Source organism: Zosterops lateralis (assembly GCF_965231275.1).
Source record: "Zosterops lateralis genome assembly, chromosome: 4".
Classification (NCBI taxonomy): domain Eukaryota; kingdom Metazoa; phylum Chordata; class Aves; order Passeriformes; family Zosteropidae; genus Zosterops; species Zosterops lateralis.
Window position 1 is genome coordinate 3,216,555 of NC_139765.1, and position 20,343 is coordinate 3,236,897.

The 20,343-nt window shown below is 41.0% G+C and overlaps 1 protein-coding gene across 1 annotated transcript in view; it reads right to left on the reverse strand.

Annotated features, from left to right (window-relative positions):
* Window positions 1-4,046: 4,046 nt before the first annotated feature.
* Window positions 4,047-20,343, reverse strand: part of EFCAB6 (EF-hand calcium binding domain 6) — a gene marked incomplete at both ends in the record, with an annotated part of 72,903 nt that continues 56,606 nt past the window's right edge. The window contains 7 exon segments of the mRNA XM_083860116.1: window positions 4,047-4,151; window positions 5,274-5,288; window positions 5,292-5,469; window positions 16,915-16,979; window positions 16,985-17,027; window positions 18,594-18,712; window positions 19,617-19,703. Coding sequence (XP_083716242.1) covers window positions 4,047-4,151; window positions 5,274-5,288; window positions 5,292-5,469; window positions 16,915-16,979; window positions 16,985-17,027; window positions 18,594-18,712; window positions 19,617-19,703 — 612 coding nt within the window.

A 20,343-nucleotide genomic window follows, 5' to 3' on the forward strand; every position in this document is an offset into this window, starting at 1 on the left:
CTCAACTCCAGGAAGGCTAAACACTGAATTGTCTGGCCTCGATCACAATCCATCCTTTCCCCATACAGTCTCCTCTCCAGATCCTGGATGAACACCTTACTGTTCTAGGCCTGACCAGCATGTCCCAAATTAGTGCTTTTAACACTTTACTTCTTCTGCTTCCACCTCTGGAACAGCTCACAGTGCTTTAAAAGTTTTACATTTCTTTAATTGTATTTTTGTACAGCACAGTCTTACAGCTCTACATTGATGTATTTCAGTGAGCATCCTGCTCATATACAGACACTGTAACATCTATTCTAGAGAGTTAATCATAATGTAAAGCTCATCAACACATATGTCAAAGCCATCAGAAGATCCACGTGACACGTGAAGCATTTAAAAATAATTTCCACAAAATTTTTTTTATTCATCTCTCCTTATTCAGCTGTTTTCTAGGAAAAAAATAAAACAAGCCCACAACTTAAACCTGTATGGCTTTGTGAATATTTTCCTTCGTGGTTATGGGTTTTATTTATGAGGTGCCATGTGAGACAAAAGTCATGCCAGGCTCATACTTTACTAGTTCAGTAAATTTTCCATACTTTAATGATCAAGCTGCATACTTTACTTGTTACTTTTTAATATACTTCAGTGATCAAATTGTATAGCATAATGATCAGTTTTCCTAATGTGCCTGAATGAGTTGCATACCTCATTAATTTACATACATACTTTACAGGCTGAAATTGTAGAGTGTTTGGAATGAAGTGAATAATTTAACAAGCAGCCTTTTCTCACAACCTGCACAGGAGCCCAGGAATACGTGTGAACCAGAGCGGGATGAAATTGTAAAGGTGTGGGTAGGAAATGTTGGTTTGAACCCAAAAAGAAAAACAAAAAAGATTTCAGAGCACCTGGAAAGCTGAATCAGCACTGCAAACCTGGTTTGTATTTTCTTTGTCTTTTTCAAAAATGTTCCCTTATGGACTAATTTTGGATTTTAATGATGGATTTATCCGTTCTACCACTAACACAGCCCAGCAAGCTGCTCAAGGTGAACACACATTATTTTACAAAACAATTCAAGCTCCAGCCCTGTCATGGACCAAGTACCTTTTGAAAGATGTGGAAACACCTTGTTTTATTGCTGAGTTGAGGTGCAAAGTATTTGGGGTCTTGGAGGACTGTTGAAAGAGAGTTCATGTAAAAACACACAGCCCTGTGGAGTTGGACCCCATGGATTGTGCAGCCTGATGAGTTAAGGATGTTTAACCCCTCCTTGGAGGAGAAGACAGCACAGCCAATCCTGCCCTAAAAAAAGCAGCTGCCTGTTCTAAAGGTAGCCCAGGAGCTTGCTGGTGAGTCAATATTACAGGACAAAAATACATTCTTTCAATAATTTTACAGACTATGGTTCATATAAGTGGTCTTCCTGTTGATATGACTCACTAGAAACTTTCTGAATTTATTCCAGCATAAAAGCAAGAAAGAGGAAATGTGGCATTTGCAAACCTTTAGAAAGTATCCCACAATTTCATACATGAGAACCATGTAATCTATCTGTTAAGACTGGGTTTTAATTTCAGTAAGCTGAAAGCATAAGTATTTTTAAGTTCCCAGTTATTTTTAAAATAACTATTATTATGGACAAAGTAACAGTTGCAGTGCTATAAATATTAATGCTGGATTTACAGAGAATAAAATACATTTAAGCAACCTTATAAAATTTTTAATAAAGCTACACTTACAATAAGCACTTTGGTAAAACTGCCTATTGCCAACTGACACAGAAAGTCTCTCACCAGCTACAAATGCCTGTAAAGAATTTACAAACGTTTAGAAACACGCTGCAAACTTTTGGAGCTGTTTGTGGATTTTCCTTTATTTGAAAACCTGTGGTCCTTCCTTTTCCTTACTCTTGTGCATCACTCAAGCCCTGTAATTTTGCTACCTGACAGACTTTAACTCAGGATTTGAAGAGGCTGAGACAAGGTCTCACTGGTTTTCCAGCTTCTTCCTTATGACAGGTTTAATCACTGTATAGCTCTGTTTAGCACAACATTCCAGTATTGCCATGGCAATAGAGAGGTACAGTTTGCCATTGGATGAGAAATATTATTTTTTTCTCATTTTACTTGTGCTTTGAGTACGTACTTTCGAAAATGAAACATGGTTCCTTTCTTAGGATGTAAACTGCAAGTTAATACTCTTTTCTAGTAATCAAATTTTACATCCTTAGAAAGGCTTAGAAATGAGCTCTAAGGAAACATCATTTGGACCCCTGGACACTCAGATCTCACACCTGCTTCCTGCTGGGAAAGGCAGGCTGAGAGGGGAGAAACCAGAGGAAAGGATTGTGAAAATCAACAGAACAGAAACTTCCTTGGTTTGCACGTTTGATAATGTTCCTGTTATTTGCAAACAGGGAAAGGATGGTGCACTGATAGCAGGACGTGATTGTGAACTGAGGGATCTGCTCCTGCAATCTGTACCAAGTGAGACACTGTTGGCACTGGCCTCTGCACTGAGAAACAGCAAACCTGCTTTAATTTGAGTTGTTGCAACTCTCATATTCAGAGCATCAGAAGACCATGTCCATGGCTGCAGTCAAGAATTTCTCTTTCCTTGACCAATCTGTGTTTGATCTTCCTGCTACATCTACTCTGCTATTCTAATTTGGCACCTAGACCCTGGTGGGATTCCCACTCCATTCATTTTCCTGTATGCCCCTGCCAGTCCATCAGGGATCATTTGGCATATTTGGGTAACCCATGTCCTGCATCCCCCATGTGGGACCCTCTGACTCCATCCATGGTCGTGTTTCCAGCTTGTTGCATGTCCAGATCAAAATCTAAGTGCGTGCACAGTTTAACTTGTTAGAGCAGTTTGAAAGAGGGTAAGGGCTTTGTGTAGTTAAATAGAAGCCAACAGAAATATATGTGGCTTTTTGAAAATATGTGAATCATCTGCTTAGTCAGTCATTGCTATCCAATCCCATCTTTTAAAGAAATGTGTTATAGCTTAGTGGCTCTTCTGATGTCTGAGGTGGTTTATATTTCTCAACACACTTTCCAGTGTACTGTGAAATACTCACAAAAGCTGAGGTTCTTGAGAAGGTGCCTGAACTGTTTGTTTCATCATTTAAAGGGGAAATGGCCAAATACTTGCCAAAATTCCTTACCCCACTGTCACCTTTCTCCAGCAGAGAAAATGCCTGAGAAGCAAGAATTCAAATTATTTATGTATAATAAATATTATGCATAAATAATTTGAATTTATTCAAACCTAGACACCCCAAAAAACCTTTTTTTTTAATTCGGCATTTAGCAGTTCACGTGGAAACACCTGAAATCCATATACCTTTTAATTGCAGGTGTTTTTTACATGAAGAAACAAAACACATTTGTCAGAGCCATATTCAGCCTGAACCTTTCTTTTATTTTTAAAAATAATTTCCAATTGTTGTAATGAGCCAAAAATAGTTTGTGCTTCTGTGACATGTGTAAATATAAGTATGGAAATAAACAACAACCTGCAGTAAGAGCTAAAAGGTGTTATAGCAAGTATCCAAACATTCCAGAAAAGGTAGTGGTTAAGACAAGAGATGAAGTAAACAAAAATATTAGAGGGCTGCCTTAAATAACTGACATTAAAATGTTTTTTTAATTAAAAAAAATTTCAATGTGTATATTCAATTTGTCTTTTGTCCCCCCTCTATGGCTGTTGGTGAGGCAAGTTCATTTTCTGCTCTATAAAGGACCTTTCATCCCCATTAACTTCATCTCACCTGGAAGGTTTACTTTCTTCTTATCCTCCCTTGCACAAAATTCCCAACCTATTTATTCCTTGTGGGAGTTTTCCAAAGGCTTCCCAGGGGAAACAGTTTAGGGAAGAGTTGCAGCAGCAGAAATTTTTGAGAGAGCAGTTCAAGAGAGTGGCAGAAATACCAAAGTCTAGAAAAGCTGTGGGTCAGCTCATTGTGGATCAAAGTTGGGGCAATGTGACCCCAATAAGTTTGGGATAAATATTCCAGGAGTCTCTAGAGAGTGTGAAAAGAGATTTCTCTAAAGCAGCAGCATCTCTGTGGAAACCTTTTCTTTGGGTTCTGGCTCCAGGCAGATCACCAGCAGCGTGTTTGTTGGAACCTGTGTTATTTCTGTCTGCACAGGCTGAGGTTTCAGAAACAAAGCCATTGGTGACAGGGAGTTTCTATCCCTATTTTCCTCCCCAGGGACTCTTCCCTTCCCCTCCCCGGGCAGGCAGCAGGTCTCCCCTGGCCACACACACAACTGGTCAGGCTTTTGGGACACTGATGTTCCTTGATTTAGGTCACAGGGCCAGAAGGAAAGTGCTGGTTTTGACCAAGGCAAGAAGGCAGGACCACATTGTTGGGGATACAGGGTCTGCCTCGAAATTAAACATGAGCTTAAACTGCAGGAGCTGATGACACAGCTCTAAAGTTCTTTGTTATGGCAGTGTTTTCTTCAAGGTTTTTTTTGACTGTTCTTTCCCATGCTTGATAACAATCTTGCTGTGGCAAGAAGAGCTGTTTCCTCTAGAGGCTGCTGCATTTCACTAGACTGCGACACAACGCTCTAAGACTACTCAGCACACAGCTTTTTATTCATTCAGAGCTTTCCAAATTCTAGGGAGAAGTGGTTATATTTATTGTTCTTGTTTTACAGGTAGGGAAAAACCAGGAAAACATGCTGCTTGACAGCTAATGCACCTTATCTGTCTGTGTCAGAACCAGAAGTGGCCCCACAGCATAAATGCAGAGCCCCAGGTGACAGGTGATAACTTCTGCAGCCACTATAATGTGCTCACATCTGATCAGATGTCTGTTCTCACTTGCTGCATGCCTCTTTTGCCTGATAAAATCATCATGCCTGCCTGCAGTAGCACATTGCATCTAGTTATAACAAGTCTCAGCTTAGAAAACTGAACAGAGCTGTTTGGAAGATGTGATATTTTACAGGCTTGGGACACAATTTACAGACATCTGGAGGAGGAAAGGGTTTTTTGGGGGGAGAGAGGAAGGCCTTGATAATTTGCTGTTTGTGTCTTCCTTTCCAAATCTTACTGCCACAAAACTTCTAGGCTTGATTTGATATGTTTGCTTTGTGGAATTACCAGAATAGAATCAATTAAGAAGCCTGCAGTTGTCAGAAGATGGTATTTCTACATAGGCCAAGGTTGTTGGAAGCACTCAATAACAGAAAAGTTTTGAAGCCTTTGGGGTAGTACCCAGCCAGGCAGAAGAAATAGACATTAAATAAGATGAAATTTACCTTATACAACAAATCCTAAGATGATGTAACCGTTTCCTTTATCTTTATTAGGGTTTGTTCTAAGCTGAGCTCTGCAAAGCTTGCAGGTGGTGCAGCCTGCTTTTGTTTCTGCTGGTATTCAGATGCTCTGCCATCCTCAATTGCTCTCAGGAAATCAAAATAAGAGAGCCTGCTGTCATGAATGCTGATTCCTAAGCTAAGGGAAAAAAAACACAGAATGAGATATCAATGATTTTTAAATCATTATCTCATGTTGTCTGAACTGATTAATTATGATGATGTATTATTTGTATTGCAGCAGCACTTCAGGATATGCTTGTGGTGTCAGTGTATAAATCTTGTTAGTTCCAGCCCAAGCTTTTTATCAGGTCTGAGATACCCATCCTGTCATTTAAATTCAACCACAGCCTCAGATGCAGATCCAGACCAATCTCCAGATGCTCAAGAGGAAACCTGCTTTAGCCTGGGCCCAAGTGGGAAACCTTCCTGCCCATCAGCAATAATTCCTTGCTTTTTAAACACAGCACAGTGTTTTGATCCCCATTTACTGGTGGGCTCCCCATCCTCCCTGTGGCTGGAGGAGATGCAGTTTTACAAAAACACCTTTGACCCACAGATGCTGAAGTGCTGCTTAACCCTCCTAAACACTGTGATCCCTCTGAGAGGAAGCAGCAGAACCACAGACAGCTCTGTAAGGTGCTGCCAGACCTGCACTGTGATATCCAGGACCTTTCTCTGGCTGCTTTTGTGGATGTAGCAACACAGGTCCATACTCAAGATTGATTTCTCTGTCACATGGGAACTCACCAAACTTCATTCCATACAACACTTCTGCCTGTGGGTATGACAAAGGGCTTAACTTCACACTTGGTGGTGTGAAGAGTCCAGCAAGGGTTTCTCTCCCATTCACTTGTGGCCAGCCCAGAACTGGGAGCCCATCCTGTACCTGGGAGCCCATCCCATTCCTGGGAGCCCATCCCACACCTGGGAGCCCATCTCACACCTGGGAGCCCATCCCACATCTGGGAGCCCATCCCATTCCTGGAAGCCCATCCCACTCCTGGGAGCACACCCCATTCCTGGGAGCCCATCCCATACTTTGGAGCCCATCCCATACCTGTGAGCCCATCCAATTCCTAGGAGCCCATCCCACATCTGGGAACTCTGCCCACACCTGGGAGCACATCCCATTCCTGGGAGCCCATCCCACTCTTGGGAGCCCATCCCACACCTGGGAGCCCATCCCATTTCTGGGAGCCCATCCCACACCTGGGAGCCCATCGCACTCCTGGGAACGCACCCCATTCCTGGGATCCCATCCCACTCTTGGGATCCCATCCCACACCTGGGAGCCCATCCCACTCTTGGGAGCCCATCCCATTCCTGGGAGCCCATCCCACACCTGGGAGTCCATCCTACACCTTGAGATCACATCCCATTCCTGAGAGCCCATCCCATTCCTGGGAGCCCACCCCACACTTGGGAGCCCATCCCATACTTTGGAGCCCATCCTACTCCTGGGAGCCCATCCCATTCCTGGGAGCCCTGCTCACGGGCTCTGCAGGCTGCACTCAGAGCTTCCCAAATTTCTGTCTGTCACCTGAAACAGCTGCTGGATCAGAGACGCTGGAGAATTCCATGTTCTGTCACATTGGAAATGGAGTGGGACACAGAGCTGACTGCAGATAGCTCCAGGTAACAACAGTGAATATATTTTTGCATCAGATATCAGCAAGGGGAATCATAAGATCTTGCATATGATTTGGGAACTCTCTTTTTTTTTCTTTTTTTTTTTTTTTTTTTTCAGAGAACTTTGTTACCGAACTGAATTAATTTTTAGTTGCATATTTTACTGTGGAAGGACTGGAATTCAGGCAAGCTTCACTTATACATAAAATATGTGACTATAAAAAGTATTTAGCAAGAAAAATTGTGACAAGATGAACAGCACTGGCCATTACATGAAAAGCTACTTCAGAGTCCTGTGGCTTGTGGTTTCTTAATGAAAAATAACCTGATATATTTTAGACAAGGACCACAAACAAGCTTCTAGAGTTCATCCCCACAATGGATACAGGAGCAGGGGCTTGCTCTGCCCTTGTTTTCCCTGTATTAATCCATTACAGCCAGACTGTGGAATTTCCTGCTCTTAAAAGATCACCACAGAGTCTCCAGAATACAATTTCCACCAGGCACGTTTGATACAGATCCACTGGCTGCCATGGAACTCTTCCAGACTGACCTTAGAATTACCATCTTTAGGTTTATAAAAGACTTTAATAATTTTATAGCCAATTATCAGAACCATGGCTTCTTTACACATAGACAATTCCTATGCTGCACTATTTTTTCAGTCTTCCATTCAGCTTTTTTTGTTAGAATTATGGTCGTGGCAAGTCCTAGAGAGCCAAGATTTGCAAGAGGAGATGGCCCCACCGCACAACCCCGATTTTCTTGTTTAAAAACGAATTACTGTAACACACTTTTATCATCTGTTTCCACAGTAAATCACCAGGGACCAATGCCTCAGCTCCCAATCACCAGAATATCCAGTTACAAGAATGTCTAATTAATGGGGAGAGAGCCAGTAAAACAAAGAGGAAGCTTTATAAAACAGGCTGGAAAAGAAATTAACTATAGACCCCGTATCTGCTGGTAAGAAGAAAAAAAAAAAACCATTCAAGAGCCCTGATTTTGCATCTTGCAGCTGCACAGCACTCCCACATACTACCCGTGTCAAGCTGGCTCCAATATTGGAGACAGTGTGTGGAAAAGGAAATAATCAACACCATTTCAGCAGAGAAATAAATTGCCAAGTGGGCATTAAAATTTTAGTAATAAAACTAAATGCATATGCTAATCTACTCTGCATTATTTAGAAAAAGACTATTTTGGATCAAGAAAGGAATAATCTGCACAAAATTACAATGAATGGAGGTGTTTATCATCAAGAGGTCTTTGAGAAGGAAACAAGCAGCAGATTCCTATTAAGGTTTTGATTCATAAAAAAGTTGATCAACCAATTAAAGGTGAACTGTGAAAAAAAAAAAAGAACTTTGTTAATTTTATTTCACAAATGAGTCTGGTTTGGCAGGGACTGGAGAACAAAACCCAGTGATGCCAGGCATGACCCCTGGGGGCTGGTTTGGTGCAGGGAATTGCAGCACCTACTGTTGGAGCAGGTCCTTTGTGTTCTTCAGCTTCTACAATAGAGATTTTTTTCTTCTTCTTTCTTATATTAATACAGTGGATGAAAAGATTGCTTGTTGTGGCAGCAGCACAGGATCATTTGAAAGCCAATGTTATCTTATAACCTGATTTAATTGTGTCTCCATTTTGAACAAGATGTTGCACACCTTTGCTCAGTCAAACTGAAATAAAATAAGTGAAACAACCTGGCAAACAAACGCACATACTCAAATAATAATATTTAAAGAAAAAAAAAAAATACGAAGCAATTTAACTTTTTTTTGCCTGCAAAATCAATTCATTATGCAAAATATTTTTTCACACATCTGCAGTTTTAGACCTGTGGGTATCTCCATTAGTTTTAACAGAGTTTTTCATTTCTTTAACACTCAGTAGAAGCTTTTAGACTTTGGTGGGTGTGAACAAAAAGGTCCTAAGGAGATAATCATACAAACCTGTTTAGAAAACTTCTGATATCATCATCATCAGGTTATGGCTTGAATTCTTATAATGCCCTGTGCAGGCCACATATTTTTACATAGCCATCTCTATTTTTATCCTTTATGAATGGTGTTGTTGAAATTTTGGAAGTAATTCCTGAATTTATCCCTGAAATACAGCAGAAGTTTATTTTAGCTCCTTTGTTAAATGGGCTAAAGGGATACAAACAAATACATAGAATAGGAGTGGAGGGGCAGGGAAAGTTTTTGAGCTTTTTTATCTATAAATTCATAAAACTTATTCAAAGACTGGCAAACTGTCCAGGAATAAATTTTAAATCCAATACGCCCTCCATTTAATTTGGACATGGAATTGTATGGCTTGGGCCTCTTGTAAAAAAATGCTACTTGGGAGATGAATTGGCTCCTCTCTCCATTCAGAACTGCAGATGCAAAACGTAGTTCTCTCTTTTAAAGCCTGTCCTGATCAGAGTTACAAAATGTATATTATTAGTATGGCTATTAAAATTAGAAGGGTTTGACACCATAACTCTCTGCAACTCTTGAGGCTCCTGAAACTCTGACACAGCAAGAAAACTTCAACAAAACCTACTGGACCTGACCAAAACCTGGAGCAGAACAAGGCCTGACCCATGTGCTGGACTTGAGATCAGAACCTTCAAACCTCTCTGAGATGTCATCACCAGAGACAGACATATTTTAAAAAACCAAACACTAACTCCTTCTGCCTTTAAATTTAAACTACCCTGTTTATCTTTTTCAAATTAAGAGCATTCAATCCTTTGATACAAGTCAGATTCTTGTTAGACACCATCAGTCTTTCCTCTACATGGAGAGATTCCTGGGCCAGTTGTTTTGCAGTGTGTTTGGAGGTAGCAGTGACTGAGCACCAGTTTTTAATTCAGAGGTTGTTGATTCTTAGCCCACTTTTGAAGTTTCTGCATAGCATTTCTTTGTAATATTTTGTCATAGATCTGGGGATACGGAGGATATTCTCCTTTGCCTCTGCTTTTCCAGTTGCCAGGTCCTGCAAAATAACTGTATTTCCTACAGCTGCTGCAAAATTTCTCAACTCCTGAACATAATGTGAATCTAGGAATTTTCACATTTCACTTGGGCTATTTGCAGATAGCTCTGAAGAGTCTTTCAATTTTTCTTGTTTCTTTTTCTGACAGACACCATGTCCTTCTTCCCTTCTAGTATTTCCATATTGCCCCTTATGGCTGTCCTAGCTTGACTAAACAAATTTTTCTAGCATACTTTTTTTTTTTTAAATCCTACTTTTCTGGGATCTTTTCTGTATTGTTGGATCTTTGATTTGATCCTTTTAAAATGGAATCTGTGAAATGTCATAGCTGCTTGACTGATCTGCTATTTTAAGACCAGCCAAAAATTCTTCAAAGGATTCCTCCCTCTGCATTCTTATATGAAACCTCTGTCTTTCAAAAGTTCAAGTTTTCCTTGGGAGTGCAATATCCCTTCAACTTACTTTCTGTAACTGCATGGATTGCCCTCTCACCCTGGCTGGGTTTCATGCCATTAAAAACTTTGATAGCTCCTACTCCTGCAATATTCCAGAAAATAGTTGTGAGCTTCCTTATGATTAATCTGGGCACTGTAAATAAGTTCCAAGGCATGATGTGAGGCTTTTCAAGGAAACTGCAATAATGCCCGTGTGATTTAGAGCCTCTAAAAGCCCCTGCAGAGCTCTCACTTTTTCTCTCACTTTCACATCTCTCTTTTTTTCTGCTTAATTCCTTCCTCTCTTCCCCATCCTACTGTGTGGCACTGGGATTACACTCACAGCAAAGCTGGGGTTGGGAGGAGTGTGGAAGATCAGGGTGCACTTGCATTTCCTCCCTGCTGCCTTTGCTCCCCTCCATCTCTGTCTCCATCTCAATCTCCATCTTCATCTCCATCATCTCCATCTCCATGCTCCTAATTATTGCCTGTAGCCCTGGTTTGTGCCTGAGATATTTTGGTTTTCTGGAATTCTTTTCCCAGGGAATTCTCTGTAAACAACAGACATGTTTTTGTAACTGTATTTTGTTTACATTCTTTTCCTTGGGAGGGACTTCTTCTTGATGTCCCTCTGGTCTGACCAATGTGATTGAAGAGGTTTGTCTTTGTTTCACCAATCAAATTGGTCTGTGTAGAACAGTATAAAAGGGAGACAAATCCCAAAAATAAAGGAGTCATTTTCAGCCTTCTGAAACTCAGAGTCTTGTGTCACTGTGGTGTAAAACAGCATCAATTGACCAACCAGCTCAGCCTCCTCTTAGACACCAGACCCCAGAGATCCAACATCTAATTACATCTCCCAGTTTCAACTTTTATTATGCTCAGAAGCCTACAGACTTTCCAGCAGGGAAACAAATCTAAAATCTCCTGTCAGAGGAGGGTTTGCCTTTTTTGGAGCTTAAATCCCATTTTGCTTTATAGCAATGGGACAGTGGTGGAGGAACATGGAGACTGAGGCTCAGCAAGAGACCAGGAGAGTCACACCAAGGAAGCAGAACAGCAACTTAAAAGCCAAAACTAGCTGATCACCCTGAGGACACTTTGTGATTTCAGGCAGACTGATCTCTGCCAGCCCCAAAGTCTATTCAGCAAATCCCCTTCCATCTTGCAGGGGTGGCCTTTGAAGGGTTGATGTGGTTGATCCATGTTGTGCCCTCGTTGCAGGAAAATTCAGCAATCCTTTTTTTGACTGTATTTGTTTTCAGTGCCACTCTTCATCACTGCTGTCATCTTCCACTTAAATCTTCACAGAAACACAGAATGGTCCCAATGAAAGTAGAAGCTGAGATTTTGAGATTCATATTTTTGGAAAATTGAAGTATTCAACATTTTTTTGGTCTAATAAAAGATTTCCAGGTGGTAATTATTCCACTCACAGCAATAAATACATGGAGAAAATGAGGATTAAAACCATAAATCAAGCTGCAATGCCAAAAAACATAATATTTTCTTGCAAATGTTTAATATTTTTTTCTTGAAGAGCTGCAGAGCCACTGCACACTGTTCAATATCTGTTTCTAATTTGGGCAATTTGTTCCAAAAGCAAAAAAGAAAAAGGAAAAAAAAAAAAAAAGAGTGCAAGGCAGTATGTTTTGAATTGTAAGATGTCCAGAGCTTTTGTCTGCCTCACAGTGTGCAATCACTGGTCCAAAGACTGGTAGGGTGAGGTTGACAGCCCTTGCAGGAAGCCTGGAGTGAGGACACAGGCTGGATGCAGCCCCTGGGCAAGGAAAAACACAAGGAAGGGGGAGCTGGTGCTGCTCTCAGTGCTGCTGAAGTGCGTCCTGCAAACAGCAAACCCACACTGCAGGCAAATATCTCCTCCCAGTCCAAATGTGAGAGGTGAAAGGAATCAGTTTCCCAGCACACTGAGAAGGAAGTGTGGCCTGAGACCACATCCTGGCTTGGTTTTGTAGCCATTGAATGGGTTTGGCTGACCAAGAGTGATGCTGTTTTACACCACAATGACACAGACTCTGAGTTTCAGAAGGCTGAAAATTACTCTTTTATTTTTGGGGGTGTCTCCCTTTATACTATTTTACACAGACCAATTTGATTGGTGAAACAAAGACAAACCTCTTCACTCACATTGGTCAGACCAGAGGGACATCAAGAAGTCCCTCCTAGGGAAAGGAATGAATAACAGAGTACAATTTACAAAAACATTTCTCCTGTTTACAGAGAATTCCCTGGGAAAAGAATTTCAGTAAACCAAAACACCTCAGGCACGAAACCAGGGCTACACAAGAGCTGATGTCCTTACACTGACCTTACAGTCAGGGAACTGGAAAAGCAGAGGACTTTCACAGTGTTACAATAAGCTTGCATAGATAGAGGTTTGAAACAGAGTTGAATTTTAGGCCTTGAAATATTTGGGGCATAGAAAGTTTCTAAGCTGCAAAAAAATGTAGAACATACAAGAACAAGCTCTTGTATGGTGTAAGGTGTATGTGCAGTGTTTAGTGATTGGCTTGAGTAGACACTTGTAAGCTTCTAGCATCAGCCTATTGGCTATCAGCCTATTTTAGCCTATTGGCTAAAAAACTTTTAAAAGGCCTTGTAACAAAGAGAACTTTGGCTTCTGTGGTTGTGGCATGAGTTTTACCATCTTTTATGTCTCTGCCTTCACTGAGACTGATAATGAAATAAAAAAACTGGTGGAACACTCCTTGGTCACCCCATCCCATTTATTGGTGATCAGCTCCAACAAGAGGGATGGTCCCCACCTCTGTTTCTCATAGCTGAGCTTTCTGAGGGGTTTCTGAGGGACTGGGCTGGATTCCTGCCTCCACAGCCTCCACATACATGGATTGTTTCATCCACTGTACAATGACTCTGGCTCTAGAGTCATTTATGGCTTACATGAAATCTGAGAAGTTCAGAGGTCTGCATTCAACTCCTCCTGCACATCCAGATATCCAAGACAGAAAACCCGACTGGCATTACTAGCAAAGGACTGCTCCCACTATACAGGAGGTGGGTGAGGAAGTGTGGGAGGCAAAAGAGAGAACATTCAGCAAGACTGAAAGGTGGCAATAATCAATAACAAGACTTACTTTTGCAGACCATGAGTGATTAAATGGTGAACTCATTCCCAGACAAAACTGCAGATGACAAATTTCAAAATATTAAAATCAGAACTGGCTGTCCTGTATATAAAAACCAAGCAAAGCAAAAAATCTAACTAATAATTAGAGTGCAATTTTGGAAAGGATTATAAAAGTCTCTTCTGCAAAGTGTCAGCACTCAGGATGGGGGACCCTCAGTGCAGGGGTCAGAATATTTCACATCCATCTCTACCTCAACCAGGAGCATCTGGCTCCAACTGCCAGCACATAACTGCACCCAGTTCTGTGTGACCCAGTCTCCAATTTCTGTTTCTCCAAATAAAGGTTAAGCAATGTGTATCTGTGAGTATTGTTGCACTTCTGGCTGTTGTTAAAATATATTCACAATAATTCTGAAAGAATGCAGACCTGCCAGCATCACACATCATGACTATTTTATTTTTACCTGGCATGTCTTCTCCATTGATTTAATTACTCTCCAGCTGCTTCAGGAGGAGCATTTGCATCTTTGAGCCACACTGTATAATTTCTGCTTGCAGCACGCAGCATCTCTCTGACTTGAAGAGCTGCTTCTTATTTATAGCACTGGAGGCAGGGCTGCCTTGTGCTTGGCATTGCACTAACAGGAAAGAAATAGAAAGCTCCTGACCAGAAGAGCTCTTCATCCAAGTCAGACTAGACATAACGGGCTGGAACAAAAAAAAAAAAAAAAAAAAAGGAGTGGAAAAGCCCAGTATGAGGCAGTTTCACATCAAATATAACAATAAACAATTCCTGCAACACAGCAGCTGCCTCACCAGCTCTGCTTTATGTTGTACAATCCCTTACAGGTGGAAGTCTCATTGATACCTGCGGGTGTCATAAGTGCAGTTTATGCCAGAGCTGCAATGCAGCTGGGAGACATGTGATGCTGAAAAAAAAAAAAAAAAAAAAAAAAAGGGACAGTTTTTGCTCTTATTCTTTCAGGCTATTTGGGATACTGAGAAGCAGGATTTAAAAAAGTAGGGTAAAAAGGCAAAAGCCTTGGATTATAGGCTTCTGTCTTGTTTTTGTGGGGCAGTTGTGAGCTGATTTCCCAAGCTGCCTCTTTATCTGCAAGGCAAGGCTGCTCTTCTCTCTTTATGAGTGTATCAACTTTATCAACAATGTCATGGGGAATTATCATTCTTATAAACAATAATTTATTAGTTTCTACAACTTCCAGACCCTTTCCAAGCACAAGAGAAAGCAAATCTGTGCTCCTGGGGATATATTTTTACATGAGTTTTGCTCCTGAGGGTTTATACTCCTAAATAAAAAATAAATAATAAAAAAATACATTTTGGGAGAAGAGTGAAAGCACAAGCAAGAAACATGATAAGCATCCAGGTGGTGCTTTTTCCACAGAAACATGAAGTTTTAACAGCATTGTGGTGGGGCAGAGGGTTCTGCTGCTGCCTCAATCTTGCTGGCAGGTGCAGGAATCTTACAGGAGCAGGAGCAGCAGGCTAATCACTGCTGACTCACTGGGGCAAGCACGGATCATTAGACTCCACTGCAAGCAGGATATCATTTTGTCATTTGTCTGTCAGATGCTCTTCTCAGGGGCAGTGACCTCTTAACTGTGAGTGTTGATTTTGTCTCAGACAGAGATGAGGAGCTCGTTTCTCTCACGTGGAGCCAGAGTCCATCCTTGTCAAGGCTGCTTTTGCTTCACTCCAGAGCCATTTCTGTAGCTCTGGTTCCATGCCTGAGGTGTTTTGGTTTTATGAAATTCTTTCCTCGGGGAATTTTCTGTAAACAGAAGTGTTTTTGTAAACTGTACTTTGTTTTCATTCCTTTTCCTAGGAGGAATTTCTTCTTGCTGTCCCTCTGGTCTGACCAATGTGACTGAAGAGATTTGTCTTTGTGTCACCAATCAGATTGGTCTGTGTAAAATAGTATAAAAGGGAGACACATCCCAAAAATAAAGGAGTCATTTTCAGCCTTCTGAAGCTCAGAGTCTGTGTCGTTGTGGTGTAAAACAGCATCACATTTCCTAGACATTTAAGGAGTGCTAGAGGTATGTGAAGCTGTCCTGGGTTGCAGTGTAGGATGTACACAAAGTATTTATTCCATCACCATCTTCATGAACTGTTGAAACCAGGTGGGGCAGTGTTTTCCCAGGCCCCTCCTTTGGGCTCTTCTGCTCATGGCCCATCAATGCCTTGCCCAGGACTCACAGGGAACTCCCTCCAGGAGCTCTCTCTGTTTAATGGGCCATCAAGGACCCACTACACGACTCCTCATCCCATTGGGAGATGCTCCGCCCAGGGGGAGGAGCCAAGCATTCCCACCTGGAGAGAATCTGGGATTTGGGACAGGACAAGCAGCCCTGAGCCACTGGATTCCCAGAGGAGCAGAGCTCCCAGACCTTTCTGTGGGATCACTGCTTCAGGAAGAGCCCCTCAGCTGGACTGCTCCCACCACCCTGCTCAGGTTGTGTTCTGACTCTGTCAGTGGTCCTTTGTGTTATTGCATTTATTTTATTTTATTTTACCTTTTTTCCTTTCTTCTTATTAAATTGTATTTCTGACTTGGAGCCTCTCACTCGTTTTGCTTTCAAACCACAACAGAAGCTGAGTGTGATTGTCACCCATCCCAGGGACAGGGGGTGAGTGAGTACCACAGCATCCTACACACCCACCCGAGTCCAGCTGCAGGGAAAACCCCTGGTCAGCATAACCAGGTCCAAGCCAAGGTTGTCTGAAGCAGCCAGGTGGGGAGGGACCTGCACTTGCTCTTCTTCAGTCTGAGCTGGTGGCAGTGTCAGGACTGGAACCACGAGCTGACACCAATCAGAAGGGCAGAGAATGGGGACACCTGGCACATCTCTGCCACTGAACCTTCTCAGCCCCCCAAAGGGAGCAGCTACCTCCAAACCAGCCAGGAGGAGCTGTCCTTGAGGAATTCTGGCTCCCAAGCAGTGCTAGGCGGGTCACAAAGGTTTGGCAGTCCAGCAGCAGTCTGGGAATGTCTCTGGACTTTCTGCTTTGCCAGCAGAGATGATGCCACAAGGTCTCTGTAGTAAAAGCTGGAGAACATCTATGGAAAAAGTCTCCCAGTGCACACAAGTTAGCTCATCTCCAGCAAATCAATGGAATAACACTATGGATAACCTTGGTGCAGCACCTCCCAAAACTCTTTTTCAGAGCCTTATTTTTAGTAACATTGTAATTTTTTTGCTCGCGGTGTCATCTTGACAAACTAAACACAAACACTGAAAGTTAAATGCTGAGCTCATAAATAACTTACTTGGTCTGATTTGTAATTTCTTTTACATGCAGAGCTTTACTTACTGCTGTTCCTGCTGCTCTTTCAGCTTTGAATGCTTCTTTTGTTCATTATTCTAATAATAAACAAAATTAATGCCTGTAAATGTGCCTGGCTGTCATCTGTGATGTGTTGGCTGAGCCTGTGTCAGCGGATGGAAACTCTATCCCCAGTTTCTTAAAAATTCTTGGTGAGTTAGTTTTCCTTTTTCATCTGTATCATACCTTGAAAAAGAAAAAGCTCTTTTTAAATATTCATGTGTTCCCCATAGAAAGACATTACAGATGTCCTTAACTGACTTAACAGCTTAGCTCTCACTGACTTCCCTTCCTTGCAGAGGTGCCATTCCACACTGAAAATGAATGAGGGACTTTACATGAGGCTCAAAAGATGGGGGTTTACACATTGTAATCACAGAGGCATTTCTAAAAATACTGCCCTGAGGAGAAAATTGCCAGCAGTGTTCTCCAGCTCTCAGTGCTGCAGTCTTTCAGAGTCTGGTTTGAGATGCAGGTCCCCGAAAAATCCCTTCTCAAGTGTCTCAAAGTGGTCACACAAGGTGCTCAGAGTTGTAATCATCCTTCAGAAACATAGGCTTAGCTTCATAAACACTTTTTTTACATTTTCTTAGGTATAAATCCTGCCACAGGCTGTTTCCTCTGGAGTTTCTCCCTCTGCTAGTTCTCTGCTGCATGGCAATGCCTAATTTAGCCTCAGCTTCACCCTAATTCCTTTATTCAAGTTACAGACGTATCAGGCACGTAAGAGATTTTAGCGGTTCTCTGAAAGGAGTGGCTGATGGGAGTGAAGTTATGCAGCAAATAAAAACTGCATGGAAAGGACACTCTTCAACGTGCCACAGGAACAAGGAATAAGAATGGGAAGTAAAATCTAATGGAGCAGAAAATAGTTCATAAATGAATCAATGCTAAGAGAAAATCTATATGGTTGATGCAGTTTGTAACCAAAATGCAATACACTGTGATTCTATATATTAGAGTGATTACTTTTCAAAATAAACCTGTAATGAAGGTGGCTTTTTATACAATGTCACATAGGGCTGACATCTATCCCACTGCAAACACAGTTTATAGCCCAGCTCCTCTTTGTTGAAGGCAGATAAGCTCCCCCCCACTTCACAACAAATTACTTGTCTATAAAAACATCTCACCATATTACTTGAAATCTTTACACAGCATAAAATTGCCTGGCTTTCTTTTGTTGAGCATTTGCTGTGTAGCATTTTTTTTTTCCTTTTGACTGCGTGGCTTTTTATTTAGGTTGAAAATATTGCAAGTAAAATGTAAGTGCTGTGAAAAGAAGAGGTTGTGCCTTCCTACAGGTGTCCAATGTGGGCTGCCCACAGACCTCCTGGATGGGAACTCTGTTTGCAGTTCCCATTTGACCTGAGATACCTCGAATTGATTTTAACCCAGGACAAACTGAGCTGGGCATTTGTGTGTGTAAGAAGAACTGCTGGGAAAGAAGTTTAATGTAACCAGTGACCTACAGTGCCATTTCTGAGAAGAAAATGCATGTTCAATTAAAAGGATCAGAAATACTAAAGCCAAGTGGAGGTTCTGCCTTTGAATTCATTGGGAACTGATGGATCTAAATGAACTTAGTATAAGACTCCTGTAAAACAGTGTGGTGCACTGAGGTCACAATCGTAACAAAATAAAAGATTTCTTGTGCAGTGTAATCTATTGTCATTCACTGCACTACCAAAGGCTCTGTAATCCTATAAAAGATGCATTATTGCAAGACCTAATCATTTAGAGTTGTTATACCTTGCCCAAAGCTGCTTCAATCCTTCCAGGGTGATTGGAATGCCAAATGGGAACAAGAACTTCTTCAAGTCCCTTGGCTGTATAATGCCATTTCCTTCACTGTCAAACCCTTGAAAATTCTGGAATGCAAAAGAAATCATCACTAACAAGAACCAACAAGTTTGACAAAATGTCTGATCTCTCTACGAGCTGAATAGATAATGGGAATTGAGAAAGAAGCAGAAAATAATAGAATAATAGAATACTTCAGGTTGGAAGGGACTTTCAAAAGCCATCTACTCCAATCCCCTGCAATTAACAGGGACATCTTTGACTAGATCAAGTAATGGACTGAAAAATGACAGACCTGCAGATTTTCTCTCCAGCTCATTCTATGTCTAATACTAATTGGATTTTGCTCTAGGTTTGGGTTGGTTGCTTGGGTTTGTTGGTGGTTTTAGCAGATAATTTGTAAACTGAGATTACCAGTACTACTGTTTAATGTACACAGTGAAAAAATCATATTCTTTTTTTTTTTTCTTTTTTTTTTTCTGATGATGATATGTTGACCAAATGTTTTAACTATTTGAGAGTTCAAAAAGATGGAAATATTTTTATAGGATACATGCATGAGAGTCTTTTTGGCATGGTAAAAGCAGCACCCTCAGTGGCTCTCTATGATGGGAAGGACTGAGTGTCAGCAGAGCAGAAAGTTGTGTTTGTGTACAGCCTCAATGCCCAGGCCTCAGGTGTAACCCACTGCTCCTCTTACAACAGAAACATTAAATAAAATTAACAACAGTAAAATATGAAGAAAGTTTAAAAAATAACCATGATAGTATCTACTACGTAATGAACGTTGCAAAAAAATTGCATATTATTCAGACAGTGGATTTCTTTTTAATTACAGAGTAAGTTTTTATCATTAATGAGCTATTTTGCACGGGTCTCTTTGAATATTTATAGAATCTGAAGATCAACATTGCATGATGTTCTGAAATCTATTAGTGCTGCTTATTTATTTAAAGAAAACATTCTTCTTACCCTTACTAGGTCATACCATCTGGTTCTTGCTTTGATAACAAGATAGTAATGAGCGTGATCACAAGCTAGCTCTGCATCCTTTATCATCTGTTTTGTTCACAGAGAAGAAAAAAAAATAATAAAATAACAACTAAGTATATTTTACGTTAGTGGGAGCTTTAATCTCCACGACTTTCCTTCCCTTTTGTTGTTCTTCATCCTGGTAGTGGTTTTGTTTTCTCATTTCTAAGATGCACATTAAGGATTGTTACTTCACATCTGTGTAAACTTAATTCTTTAAATATTGCATTATTTCCCTGGCTGCAGGTTAGCGAAGATGTTTTAAATTTTGTAATTCCCTATTTATTTTCAAATCAATGCTGTTCAATTCTCCTCAAACTCAAGAGCCAGCGTGGATCATTTATACAGATATAGAAGGAAATGTTAATTATCTCAGAAACAATTATATCCTGGAGTGACTCCAGGAAGATTATCCTTGATTTACATCAATTACATAGACCAAAACTATCTGTATGAGTCACCAAGGCATGGCTAGAAATGGGGAGGAAGGCAAAAAAACATTTGCAAATTCAGCCATCATTCCAAATGCCCGAATTCTAAGAAAATTAGGCTAAAATTGAAATCTGACTAAACCCATGTGCTGCACAAGGATTGCCACACCTGAGAAGCACTTTTTGAGAGAAGAGTCCATAAACACAAACAATTGACCAATAAAATAGTCTGAAAA